General features: G+C 47.4%; 1 protein-coding gene across 12 annotated transcripts in view; it reads right to left on the reverse strand.

Annotated features, from left to right (window-relative positions):
- Positions 1 to 584: 584 nt before the first annotated feature.
- The window catches only part of slc12a7b (solute carrier family 12 member 7b), a 53,163-nt gene continuing 39,267 nt past the window's right edge, over positions 585 to 14,480 (reverse strand). For 7 of the 12 annotated variants that reach the window (XM_072699485.1, XM_072699480.1, XM_023804554.2 and 4 more), the window contains 13 exons: positions 14,346 to 14,464; positions 13,927 to 14,025; positions 13,246 to 13,365; positions 12,683 to 12,787; positions 11,393 to 11,561; positions 10,540 to 10,735; positions 10,276 to 10,445; positions 9,228 to 9,359; positions 8,928 to 9,035; positions 7,515 to 7,708; positions 6,572 to 6,586; positions 5,316 to 5,449; positions 585 to 4,784 (listed from right to left, as the gene is read on the reverse strand). In XM_072699485.1, coding sequence (XP_072555586.1) covers positions 4,693 to 4,784; positions 5,316 to 5,449; positions 6,572 to 6,586; positions 7,515 to 7,708; positions 8,928 to 9,035; positions 9,228 to 9,359; positions 10,276 to 10,445; positions 10,540 to 10,735; positions 11,393 to 11,561; positions 12,683 to 12,787; positions 13,246 to 13,365; positions 13,927 to 14,025; positions 14,346 to 14,464 — 1,653 coding nt within the window. In that variant the 3' untranslated portion in view covers positions 585 to 4,692. The other 5 variants (XM_023804556.2, XM_023804558.2, XM_023804557.2 and 2 more) reach the window with 4 other exon arrangements.

A 14,480-nucleotide genomic window follows, 5' to 3' on the forward strand; every position in this document is an offset into this window, starting at 1 on the left:
AAGATCTGAATGTGATCTGAATGTTTCTGCTGCATTCCTTTGATTTTCAGTGTTGCTGTAGTAAATTGTGAAATCTCAAAATGTCATATTTAAATCTGTTTCTCTCCTGCTCCCTCTGCCAGCCCTTTGCCAGGGTCACCATACCCTCCTCTTGGGGTTTTCTCGCTCTTATGGGCATCTTATGGAATCTGTCCCTGTTTCTTTATAGTATTAGACCTAAAACTGCTCAGTCTTGCCTCTTTATGCATACTAATGACTAGACAGAGGCACAAAGCATTCTCACGAGAAGCAACACGGCTGTAATGCAGTTTGTAATGGTTTTGTTCAGCTACCTTGTAACAGAATTACAATCTTCGTGTGAAGATAAATAGTGTTGTCAGTAGTTAATTGTTTGGAATCAGTGTCAGGCAAAATCTCCATACCCTCTGCTGGTGAAGGTCACTTATGCCAGTGTTTCAAAGGAGCGGCTAAGTGACATCACTGTAGCCTCACCACACCATGGTGTGTCAACCGGATGCCATAGCGGCCCAAGACTGGTGTCTGCGCAGGGGATGTGCTTGTCCAATAACAGCCGGGTCATTCGGTCCGGTATCATTCAGCACTTTATTCATGACTCAGAGGCACAAATTCCATTTAAAAGGGCCATTCCCGCCGAAAGTGTGCATCTTAACGTACTGCCTCCCCAGCCGCCGGCACCCTCCCCTCAGCTCAACGAGCAGAAGCCGGTTTGGATAACGAATGGACAGCAAAAGCCATGCACTCACTGGAAAGCAGGGGGGTGGGGGGGTATCGCATGTTAACATGCTGTGTAACCCCCCCCCAAACCACCGTCGCAGCCGGTACGGGCTGTGAGCATGGTAACCCCCCCTTATTCCCTTTATGAGGTAGATCACACCATTCTCTTATATATTAAGTGCTGATTTTTACCACCAGAACATTTGAAAAGCATCCTGGAGAAGGAGGAGCTGATTAGTTTAAGTGCCCTTTTATTTGTTATATGTGACAGGCCCACAAATAAGTTATCTTTGGTGGATAACACATTGAACATGTAAAAAAAAAAACAAAAAACATATCGATCAATTTCCTTCAAAAGACACATGTAACTTGTTCCCTTTGTCCTGGTTGTTCTGTGTCTTCTCCTTGGGTGAGATGAACCAGCAAGTCCTGCTCGCACAGTGCTCCAGGTGGGGACAGCATGTGTAAATACAACGATACCCAGAGCTCTCAAACGTTACCCCACTGCGCCCCCCCCCCCCCCCAAAAAAAAACATGGCAAGTAACAGGAAGTCACGTGCAAATAGTTGCACACACAATAACCACAAATGACACAAGCGCATATTTTGAAATAAATGTAGTCAGAAAACATCTAGGTGGACATCAGGCCTGCCCTAAAAACAGCCACACTTTGTTCACAACATACTTTAAAAAAAGTACAATGTTATGGTTACAAAAAAATATATATCGTAAAACTAAGAAATGCTCAAAGGTGTGGAACTACACAGGGAGAAATTCCCTTAGTCAGACAGCACACAAATAAAATGTGCTTTAGAGCAACGAAAAAACCTGACATTCATTGTCAAGGAGCCCTCAAGATGCCTGGCTCATGAGTGTTATACTGGTGCCACCTGGTGGTAACTAATGACTACTGCGGGGTACTATCTGCAGCCTATGTCAAAAGCGGTCCGCTTGTCTAGGGGTATGACCAGAGCATTCTTCCACACACGTGTAATGTCTTGTAATAAACAGGCAAAAAAGAACAGCAACACAAGCCTACATTCTTATTTGCAGTGTTGTCCTCAGCTGAATTTATAAACCTAAACATCTTTTTGAGTGTTCAAAAAGGAACACAAAAACAAAACGAAGTGGATACAAAGGAACCATAAATTTGGATTTTTGTGCAGGAAGATACAGTGTGCTTGTAAATCAGCTGGTAGAAAAGGCTGCTCTCTGGCACCCCTGGTGGACCCAGCCCTTCCCCCTCGTTACAGGTTACCCAAAATGCACTGCGGCTTTGGGGTCCCAAACCATGCTGCAGTTATGAGTAAATGGTGATGACCTCATGACCAAAGGCTTCTGCTGAAAACATGTATTGACTTGGTTTTTTTGTTAAAGGGGGGGGGGCTTCAGCTAATTCATGAATGAGAAAAAGGGCTACAGTTCACAGGAGGCCAAGAAACACAGTCCCTTCATTATCCATTAAGAAAACTCCAGAACTCGTGATATGGTGGCACATTCCCACTGGGAAGTTCAGTAAAGAAGGAAGACCAAACCTCTTAACTGAACCTCTATATTTCTCAGAATGCACCTTGCCATCACATCACCCAATCTTTACACAGCAGAAAGTAAGCAGCTTGTCAGGTTGGATCTTTTAGTTTTTTAATGTTCCAGGTGAGTCCATACAAGGCGTGTCCTTCATACAAGGCGTGTCCTTCCACAGTTCCTTCTAAATGTTTTTGGCACTTTTTTCTGTACACAATTAAGACGCCTAAAGACCTAAAATGTTACATTTCACATGTAATCCAAAGATCAGGGGCCAGTTTTGGCAAGACAAACTGCCTCTTTACAGCTGTAAAAACCCACAAATGAAGAGTTTTCTCATTGATGTGGAGTCCTGTGGTGAGACTAGACAAGGGTCAAATTCAGCCCTCTGCTGACAAATTAGTAACACAGACATGCACTGCTTCACAGTTAGTGTTTGCTGGTTGAAAAGACATCTCCACTGCACCAGGACAGCCAATTGGTCTAAATCTTTGGTTTTCACCAGCTAGTTTATATGCGCTCTGCGTGTGTCTCTAATCCACCCTGGAATACCTTTACAGAGAAACTTGGCTTCTCAGGTGTGCAGAGGCATTGTGGGTAATTTTGAGGTGGACTGCAGCCGTTGTGTTTCACCATTCCTGCAGTCCTTTTTCCTGTGGGAGGCCATAAATCTCAACTCCAACTGAGATGCTAAGCATTTGAATAAGCTAATTGTTTCCACCATATTTGACAAATTAATCTTTGTCTCCCAGGATTGAAGTCAACCACAACTTGGTGTCGTCCCCCATAATGAGCAGAGGAGAACCTACTTCATTCTTATTTTACAAGAGCTGTATGATTAGTTAAGCTCCCTGTGACCTGACACATTAGCTTAAACAAAACGGGTGGCCTACGTAGTATTTCATGATGTAGTGAAGTTTAACTTGCAAGGGGTTTCTGCCTTCCCGTGAAGCAAGATATACGCAAGCTTGCAAAGACACAGGGCTTGACGCGAAAATAGCCAGTGCCTTTAAGCGTTTTATGAGACCCAAAGTGCTGTGATAAAATCCCTTCGACTGAAACAGAGACGGTCTCTCTCTGCTGGTGGCCAACAAATACGCGTGGGTGTCAAAACCGACACCCATGACTTTGCCTCTAAAACGAATCCTTCGCCACAACACAAACACCTTTAAGCTCCAGGATCATGCCCGCTGTACACATGCAGATTAAAACATAAAAATGACACAACCGCATAACGTATAACGGTGCATAGATTACATTTTTTTTCTGTCCCCACAGGGACGGCAGGCTTCAAATTTGGCCTCTTTGGCCGTCGCCTGAGGTTGAAATGATACTTCACTGGAGACTGAGGTAACGATTTGAAAAGTTCAACCCCATAATGTTTTTCTTCCGCCAATGGCCTAATCCATGAGTCTTGACAACACACGATGTCTGAGGTCCAGCATTACCATATGAACTATGGCTTTTTTCCTGATGACTGGTGCTTTTACCAGACAATTACTGTCATTAAAACTGTCGGTGAGATGGCTTTACCCATATCTGCACACATCTTACAGGAGAGGCCGGTGGGTATGGTGTGCACTGCATGCACAACTCCACCAGGCTCAACCCCCCCATCAGGCTGAAGGCACCTGAGCCCCTCAACGCTAAGACTAGCGTGTGTTGATGTTGTGGATGTGATCCTGGTGCCTAGCTTTGATATATCCTTGCTAATCATCAGATATAGAGATGATATTGTGATTTGGGGTATCAAACCAGAATGACTAATAAACGATGTGTTTGTACCTCATGTTGTTGTTTTAAAAAAATAAAAACATTACTGAACTGAAAGTGGGGCACCTTTAAAGCACATGACAGCCATGCCTGGACCGTGCCATTCTAAAATTGCCTTCAGACGTACTGGTAAATACCATTAAATAGAAACACAAGCACGAGCACAACTAAACCCTACAAGCACAAGTCCTCTACTGGACAAAAGAGGAACAAGTGACACATGAAACTTCTTACAGAGGACAGTCAGAGGTCATCCCAGGTCAGAGGTCAATGTTCTGTTTAGTCTTATGACCAATTTTCCATTGACTTAAAAAAAGAAAAATAACACTTGACTACCTTCTTATTTGCACTGTTGTCCTCAGCTGAATTTATAAACCTAATGACAAACATCTTTTCTGAGTGTTCAAAAAGGAACACAAACACAAAATGAAGTGAATACAAAGGAACCATAAATATTAATTTCTATGCTGGGGAAGAAAGTGTGCTACCCAGCTGGTGAAAAAGGCTGCTCTCTGTCCTCAGCTGGGACCCCCAGGTGGTCATAAGCCTGCAGTTCTGAAACGCATCAGTGATGCTGAAGACCCGGCCCCACCCCTTTCCCTTTGATATAGGCCTCCCATAATGCCCTGCAGCTCTGGTGTACCGAACTGTGCAGCACGGTTATGAGTAAATGGTGATGACCTCACGGCCTCCGCCGCGCACGAGGAGCACGCGATTCAACCCCTCCACCAGTACCTCCAGGAACTCCATGTCTGAGGCAGCAGGTCAAGAAAAGAGTGAGAGTCACATGATCCTAGAAACAGACACATGCACAGACTGTCACTTCGATGGAACTAGATACTGTCGGAATGACAACAATCGGCCTCATCACACTCATTTAATTCCTACTTCTTTCACTTCTTTGGAGTGATTCGTCTCAAAATTTGACCAGTCTCAAAAGTTCACCAATACAATGTGTCTATAAAGTTTAAAAAGGATCTGTGAAATACTTATCGTGCTAATGATGTGTGTACAGCAGCAGCGGTGACTGACCGGTCCCAGAATCATACGTATTTCCCATCCGTGGAATGCAATCATGACAAAGAGGAAGAATGAATTCAATAATCACAACGATCAACATGCAACTGGGATGAATGGAGACCCAGGCAGAAGATAGAATATTCTGGAGAAATGTTGTCTATATGGTTGTGAGGATTTGACATCGACTTGGCAACTGAATAATAATAAATCAGACAGAGTGGTCAGTCACATGACACGCTTATCAGAGTAAAAAGGAAGGATACAGTTCTCGTTACCACCTCTGTGCTTGGGAGGCCCCGGCATGTTGAGCAGGACCAAATGGGCCTCTTGGGACTTGTTCAACACCACCTCGTTCAGCTTGACTGCAGTGTGCATCCGGCGAACGTTGGACTGATTCCTGCAGCAAAGCGTAGCCCACGCGCGTGTTCAGGGGCACTCCCGGGAAGACGACACTGGACTAGATCTCACCAGACAGGGGACAGACAGAGGAGAACGCCTGTGACGGCATCTCCCCCGCTGTAACATGGCACATTCCCCATCTGATAATTCTGCCAGCAGTGAGGTCCGGTCAAGTAGAGCTGTCAGCGCTAATCCTAATGCTACATCTATAAACTACTACACTGAACCCAACCCCCCGGGGCTTCAGCACTCTTTTAAAACGTCGAGGAAAAAGTGCCCCCACGTTCGAGCCCCCAGCCTGAAGCAGCTCAATGACAATTAAAGCAGCATTCATAATATGTTAAGCAAGCACCATTCCCAGCCAAAGCCAATAGGGGGAGACAGAGAGAGAAAGAGAGAAATAGAGGAGCTTCTGCTGGGCAAAGAGCCAGAAAAGCTGGATTGGCAAATTAAATTTCATGTCGTCAGCATGGAATGTCCTTGAAGCACATCTAATTTAAGAATTCACTTAGAAGCTTCTCTACTGAAAACTGGTTTATCTCACGAGCCTGTCAATTATGTATCCTTAACATAGGTGTCATATTACAGGCTATTTTGGAACAAACTTATGAGTTTTATTGTTGAGAGAATATGGCCTGGTGTAAAACACATGAAAAGATTCATAATTCAGACGGCGAGCCACAAAGCTTTTGGGCACACATGCCGTGTAAAGGGGCACCTTCCTGGCTAAGCCTGCCTGATAATGATGTATCACTCAAAAGCTCTGGTAAGCAAACCTGAACCCCCCCCCTCTGCTATGACATCGTGTTCCTGACCACGAGGCAGCCCCCATTTCAGGGGGTTTGGTGGAAAAGTGGAAAGTGCTGAATACCCCACGACACAAATGCTACCATACATGCAGTTGCAGCTGGGAAGAAAAGGGTTTTTACAGGACAGTAGCGGGGGGGGGGGGGGGGGGTTGAGTGGGAGGTTGGTTGCCACTCCCAAATCCCCCGGTCAGCCCTCGTGGCCAAACCCAAGGCTATGAAAAGCATGAGCATGAGCACTGTCACACACACATACACGCACGCAAACACAGACACACACACACACAGCATAGACAAAGAGAAATGTGACTTACAGACTCTCCCACTCTCTAGAAGGAGGAAGACAGAACAAAACGACAAAAAGACACTTAGAGGTTTTCTGCAAAATTTTAGGGTTCCTGCTTTCATCACATGATGTCCATCTTTGAAAAGATGCGTCATTTTTTGACCAACAAATACAGATTGCAGTATTTTAGATTTCAATATATTCCATCAGTTCCAATTTAAGTTTCTTGATTTTGATTTTAAGGGAACCCCGTATTTCAACATGGTATTCACTTAATACCCAGGTAGGAGTATTACCATTCAGCACATAAAAGAACAAAACGTCCTGTCAGATACACACAAATATTTAATCATATAGATGTTCGGACACGAGATACTCGGATGATTTGTACGAATATGAGATGCTTGGTGAAAGTAACATGGACGTGTCCACGTCAGGCCATGCATATGGACACCACAGCTAGACATGTCTACGCACAAATGACGTTAGAGTCAGCCTGCAATGCCATGCCAGCTGCGTCCAGCCCACTGCAGGCGTTATGCTCCCCGTTCTTTTTCATGCTACCTGAAGATTCTGAGCCTTTTTAAAGAGCCTATGGTGTTTAACCCTTTATGAAAGGCCACGAGAACAGGTGTGAGCACAGAAAGGGGCCAGCGAAGGCTTCAGGAAAACATTCGAAGAATAACTTGTGGTGCTTTTCTACTGCCAACAAGAACCAAACCATACCCAACCTGTAGTGTGGAGACTGTTTCCATTGTACATTATGTGAGATGTACCCAAGCTACACCCGAGCTGTACTCGAGCTGTACCAAAACTAACATGGCCCTGCTTACTAGGTTAGCAGGGGTGAAAGCGTGGTCAAACCACCACCACCATCTGATTGGTCGAAATGCACAGTACTTGCGCACCATTACATCGTCTAAGGGGGTGCCGTAGAACTGTGAAGCAGGACTGAGCAGGGAGACACTCACGGCTTCATGTTGAAGAGGTCCCTCACGCCCACGTTGACCTCGCGGTTTCGGTTCCTCTCGCTGAACATCTTCTCCTTGGTCCAGGTCATGTGCACCCGGTCGGGGGTGGCATCGCTCTTGGCGTTGGGCGAGTCGTAGGACGAGTCGTGGGACGAGCCGTGGGACGCCGTGTTCCTGTCGTGGATCAGTTGAGCCTGAGGGGCGGAGTCAGCGGGGGCGGGGTCAGCGGGGGCGGGGTCGGGGTCAGCGATGTGTGCCACATACAGAAGAGGCTGAGGGCACATCACCAGCCTTAGGTCTGGCACAGAAGCCACTGGAGTCTATCCCCATGCGAGCTGAGGAAACCTCTTAAAACTAAAGGTATTTCTGAAAAGCTGCAGCCAATGGAGGAAAACACACAAGAAATGGCCCCAAATGGCAGATGAAGCACAGCAACAATTCGTCACTCAAGATGTCAGTGATCCATCTACAAGCAGCCTCAGCCTTTGAATCCAATATTTTCAAATGCTTCCTTTGCAGCTAGTGTACATAGGGAGACATCATATAATGTGAACTCACACGATACAGGTGACGAGTTCAAAGCTTTAACAGAACTACTTATGCCACAGTCAGTCAGTTAAAATATAGTATACTTATGCACAGGCACATTCCTGCAATGAAGTTGTGGAACAGGTGAACTAATAAATGAACAGAATGCCTTACAGAGGGGTGCTGGGTATTCAGAAGCAAGCAGGTCACCAGCTGATGGGTTCCGAAATACTACTGGAGAGATGACAATGCTGGGGTGGGGGGGGGGGGGGGGGCACGGCTGTTTCTAACATGGTGATGGGAGGATGGGGAGTGGGAAGCTTGTCTCTAAGGGCATCTGCCTTGGAGTTGCTTAGAAACCACTTCATCTTAGGGCAGGCATCACGGCAGCGGGGGGAGGGGGACAGGACTACCTCGTCCTCCCGAACGCTGTTCCGCTGGCCGCGGCCCGAGGCCCGCTCTCTGCCTTGGCTCTTCCTCCGGATGGAGCTGCGTGACTCATCGGTGATGCTTTGAATCTGCACCATCCCCCCCCAGCGGAGAGTCCGCAAGTTTCCATTCGGTCGCTGTCACATCAACCTCGCCGCCCCCCCTCTCCGATTCTCTCTCTTAATGCTAACTCTGCTCATTGAGCCCTCCACCCCCCGACATCCCCTCCACATGACCAAACAGGCAAAGTAAAGTCAACAATAATGTGACCCAATAACTTGTAAAACCAATTTCTGTATCGGTAATTTGCCAGGCAAAGATGAAAGAACTGAAACCCTGTGATCAAACACTTTGTTGATTATTGCAAAATTTAAGCCTCATATTGATTCATTCGTTTGCCAAAAAGATCTATATGAATTCCACTCGCCAACGTCACCCACAAGCTGCTGTACGTACCTCCCTCTCCTGCTCAGTCCGAGACAAATGTATCTGCTTTAGCATCTGGGAACGCTGCTCCATCACCAGAGTCTTCTCGTAGGTGAAGGCTGAGATGTCACTATCGTGCTGGGTTACACAAAAGAACAACAGCTGACCGAAATGTATAAGTTGATCATTCAATCTCAGCAGGAACCCAATTACCACCATGCCATTCTGTCTGCTAAACACCACTGGTCAGACCCTTGAGCCTTACCCCCAGACTCACTGGTTCACGGTGTTCAGGATGATTAAACAGAAAGACACCAGGCTGTCATTTACCATCTCCACAACCTCCACCTCAGCATCCAGCCGGAGGTGGTACAGGAACATCTGCAGATCCTTCTTCATCTGGATGCTGTTGTCGTTCATCTGAGCCACGGTGAAGATGCGCATCTTGCACTTCCTCCAGACCTGGTGGGAAGGATGACAAGCAGGTCAGGAATTAGCTGAATTTTATGTTCTTCCTGGCTCCCCAGGAGATAGGGGTCTGCAGCTCAATACAGCTATTTCCAGGCTAGGATGAGCTCCCAGCTCTTGCCTACGGCATAGACAGCCTCTTACTTAACACTACCAGCCCAAATGGTGCGATGCCCATCCTTGACCTTACACATTGTCAAAGCTGTCACCCAAGGTGACACAGCTGTTCACATTCACATACAGCGCTGGATGTTTTACTGGGCAGATCCGGGTCAGTACTGTTCTAAGTGTCACCAAGTGGCTCTCAAGGAACTTGAACCCACAACCTTTGGGCTGTATATCAATAACCACTGCTGCCATGTGTTGCTGACCCTCCTGGTAACTGAAGAACAAATGTCCAAAACTCAATGTTCGAGATGAGACGGTTACCAAAACTCACTCAGTCCTCCTATAATCCAATGAACTTTCAGTAAATTTCGAAAAAACTGACTAAGCACACGGAAGTTTTCTTGAAAATGTATGAGTGAGTTTTGAAAATCTGCTCTTCAGTCCTTTGTCTAAGCCAGGGGTGGGCAATCTTCTCCGCAAAGGGCCGGTGTGTATGCAGGTTTTCGCTGCAACTCCCTAATTAAGTCACTAATTAGAGGACTGATTGGCTGAAGAGTCCTCACACCTGGGTTTGAACAGCTGACATAAAGGTTATCCCAAAAACCTGCACACACACCGGCCCTTTGCGGATAAGATTGCCCACCCCTGCTCTAAACTCTTTGGACTGGGTTGGGAAGGGGACATTACGCCCTACTACATACCAGACGGTGCAGAGATGGGAGGTGCCTGGTAGGCTGGCTGGCTAACTGGCTAAGCGGCGCCCCACTAGCCGGAAAACGCCCGTGGCTCCATGGAGACCCACCTTGTGCTGCCGTAGCAGGAAGGGCAGCAGCATAAGCATGCCGCCGTCGTGCACGATCCACCACACGTCCACTGTCCCCTCATTTAGCCGGTCCTGGTTGGCGGGGAAGTTGTCCACGTTCTTGGCTACCAGGAGAGCCTGGTGCGCGGCTGTGGTCTCCCGCACTGTCTCTGTAGGACGAATCGGACATGGATTCCAGTCCCTGGCCCCCAAATCGTTCACTCACGTTCCACCTGACCCGACAGAAAAGAAAAGGAGACCCACCGACAAAGTTGGTCAGGCAGGCATGGTCCACGCCCTGCTTCCAGCTCCCGGGCCAAGACATCAGCACCGAGTTGTGCTTCATGCCACCGAGGCCGGCCGACTGGATTAGGTGGGAGAAGCCGTCGCGCATATTGGACGACACCACCACATGGCAGAAGCCCTTGGTCCTCTCTGTGGACATGGTAGACTTGATGTTCTGCACACACATGGGTAGGGTACAGAAACCAAGAACACATCATTTAATAAGGCTGAAGAGCCACACATGAATAAATAGGCCATCGGCAATACGACACAACTACAATCTGTGGTAAAATTCTACAATGAAGAACTGCATTGAAATCCTGGTCTTCCGAAAGCCTATTGAAGTCCTTCACAGCTGAATTCTGTGCTCTGCCTTTGTCTGACTAGGGGCTGGTGAAAATGTGGGGAAAGCAAAGCCTCTCGTTAAGAGAACAGAAAGAGATCTTAGTTTCTGCAGAATTCCTTAGTGCATCATACAGTATGAGAAGCACCACCAGCACCCAAATGTGCTGGTAAATGCCAACTACTGCACAGAAACATCTAAACGATTAACACAGAATAATCCCTCATCACTGACAAGTCAGCCAACTGTCAAGAAATAATAAAAAGATCTAATATTATCATTCAATATTTAAGAATACAAAAACTGTCCTAGGCAGTTTCTTGTCTTTGGCAGAATGAGGCATTCTGCTAGTTTACCAGAAGGGGGCAGCCTTCACACACATATTGGCCTATTAAGACCAGTTTAGTCCGGTTTAGGAACAATGGAAATGTAAATGAAGACGGCAACAAATAAGCTAGCCGACTGCCCCCGGGATGCGCTCTCCTTCACCTGCTCGGCCCGTTTGGCCTCCAGCCCCTTAGTGAGGTATGTGCCCTCCAGGACGGAGCCCACGATGGTGAGGCCCTTTCCAGCCTTTAGCTGGGTGGTGAGGGAGAGCAGGCGCGGGTGCTTGACCGCCAGCTCTGAGTCCAGGTTTAGCAGCACCAACAGCTGGGGCCTGAGAGTGGAAAGGGGGAAGGGGGGGTGCAGAGGGGGATACAACATGATGATGGTGCACCACCGCTACTGCAGAGCACAGGGAACAAGCAGCAGCCCCTCAGGAAACCCCCAATAGAGTGAAGGCCCCCTCCCCAGCTGGAGCACACATTTCCCAGTCATATTTACTGGGCTGAAATCCTAAAATCCCAAACTGAAAGCAGAGAGGAGCAGATGGGCTTCCTGCTCATGCCTAGCTGAACCAAGCCAGCTTCCTGTGGTCGTGCATTTTAAACAGAAATCAAGCCACTAATATATTTTTACTGGGGTAGCCTGAGACAGTTGTTTGAACTTGCATTCTTTGCCCAAATAATAAATCAAAAGGAGATTCAGCTAAAGCAGACAGGAATAATTTGGGCCAAATGAGGCTGAGCTGAAAGTGACCCGGCCTCCGTAAGAGGCTTAGGGAACACCGGGAATGCAACGGGAAGGAGGGCCGGAGCTGAAGGGCACCAGATGGCCCGACAAATCGATATCAACAGGAGAGGCCCGGCGCGGGATTGGGCCGGAGAGGAACAGCTTGTGTGACCTCGATTCCACCACAAAGTCTCCATATGCGCGGGTCTGGCAGCTTCCTATGTTGGGGGTTTATCTTTCAGCAGAGTAATTTCATAGGCCTCCAGGATAAAAAAACAAACCAATAAAGCCATCCCCAGATTACCATGGCGACAATTTATAATAGAATGAAACAATGGGCTGCACTGGTTTTGCATTGATGGCTTAATTTACGCAATTCCCTAAACTTTGAGATAAATTCTAAGTAATAGTGTAATAAATTCATGGAAATAAGAGGAGTATGCTGACGTTCGCAAAGGCAGAGAGTGAAATCTGGAAATTATGGCAGGAGAAGCTGTATCACTTCCAAGAGGACGGAGAGGGGTGTGGAACAGTGGGCTCTGCCTGACAGTGGGCTCTGCCTGACAGTGGGCTCTGCCTGACAGTGGGCTCTGCCTGACAGTGGGCTCTGCCTGACGGTGGGCTCTGCGTGACAGTGGGCTCTGTGTGACAGTGGGCTCTGCCTGATGGTGGGCTCTGCCTGACAGTGGGCTGAGCAGCACACGCTTCACGCCTTCCACGCCTCACCTCCAGTTCTTGGTGTGCGGTGGTGCTTCCTCCAGACGCATCAGGGCGTAGCGGGCAGCGTTGAGGGAAAGGCCCCGGATCCCGTCACCCCACTCCTTCTCAGCTCTGGAGATAAAAGAGGGCAGCAATGAGCTTGCTGTGTGTGTGTGTGTGTGTGTGTGTGTGTGTGTGTGCGTATGAGAGATAGGGCGGGGCTGCTATGACATCAGGCATCGTCGGCAGGCTGGACTCCAAGAGAGCACATACAGCACATGTGCTTACCAGAGCAACAAGAGGAGATCTACTTATAAGTATCACCTGGATGTCACACTAAGTGAAATCAGTGAAATGGTGCTTATTTTAAACATACCAAAAAGAAATGCTGAGAAAAAAATGAGGCGATTTAAATAAAATACATCATTTTCATTATCTTCAATAGTTAAGAGCCTTTTAAAGCTCAAGAATAAAAACAGGTGCTCTCAAAGGATTCAGATGCATTAATTCCCCTCCTCTTTCTCCTGGAAAATCAGATTTTATAAAATAAATCCAACCCGTGCTTTGCTGTATGGGGATGCTCCTCTTACCCCCTGTACTCGATGTACTTGTAGATGCACCCGGCAATCACCATGGCCACCAGGGCGTAGAACCAAGAGGAGATGAACATCAGGGAAAGGCACAGGCTCATCCCCAGGAAGGACAGGGCCCTGTGGGAACGAGGGGAAACATGACAGCCATACAGCTCTCGAGGAGAAACCCCAAAAAGCCTGCAGGGTGCCCTAAATGCCTCATAAATTAAACAAAATGCTAGTTTTGGCTGGCTTCAAAAACTCAGGCCGAAGGTTGATACCCGGTTCCTTCACAAAGCCTGCTGGGATCCTTGGAATGTACCATGCGGTATGAGATGGAGGGGAGGGTTCAGAGCATCTAACCAGAAAGGGGGGAAGGGGGCTATCTCCACCGTAATGGGGGCTGTATCCCCAAGTCTCAGAAAGCTAGTTTCAGCTCAGCTGAAGTCTGAAATGGCATGAACTGGACGTTTATGGTAGTATTCATTACCATGGAAAATCAATGTCCATATATACAATTTTTGGTGATTGGTGACACCGCTTTGAGTATACGCATCATTAGATTTTAGTTTCTGTTGTATTACGGCCAGGTTGGTGGCTCAGCGTACAGCACTGAGGTGTGACCTTCAGGGCCAAGGATGGAGCCCTCCCTGTGGATCTCCTCATATACGAGGAACTTGACGTGAATAAACGGCTCACCAGTGGTAGAACTTGAAGCGGGGCCTCCAGTTAGGGGTACGAAGCAGGGTCTGAACCGCACAGGCCAAGTTGACAAACAGGTAGCACATTAAGAAGAACCTGCACAATTTCAAAGAAAAAGCAAAGAAGGCTTTTACCTGATGGTTGATCGCCATATAACCTTTGAATTAAACTGAGACACTTTTCCCACGAAATAACAAAAGATGTTACAGAGAAAGAATATTAAGAACAATAAAAGGAATGATAAAAACTGTACAATTTCTGAAAAAGGCATGAAGATTGTACTTCTTGTGGAATAAATTTTGGTCGAACGTTTAAAAAAGTGGGTTATGACCCAACGACCAACTGCTCCACAGCACCACAGGGAAACCGAAATCATGAGCAAAGTCACTCCCATAAAAGGATGTTGCAGTACCCACATGGAGAGGATGGGGGCGACGGCGTCCAGCGAGGCGATGAGGATGCCGCTCTCGCAGATGGCCGCGGTCAGCAGCAGAGCCCACGTCGGTTCCCCGTTGGCTTTGCCGTGACCGAAAACCTGGAGGTGGGCGGCC

This window comes from Paramormyrops kingsleyae, chromosome 15 (genome assembly GCF_048594095.1).
Source record: "Paramormyrops kingsleyae isolate MSU_618 chromosome 15, PKINGS_0.4, whole genome shotgun sequence".
NCBI lineage: Eukaryota > Metazoa > Chordata > Actinopteri > Osteoglossiformes > Mormyridae > Paramormyrops > Paramormyrops kingsleyae.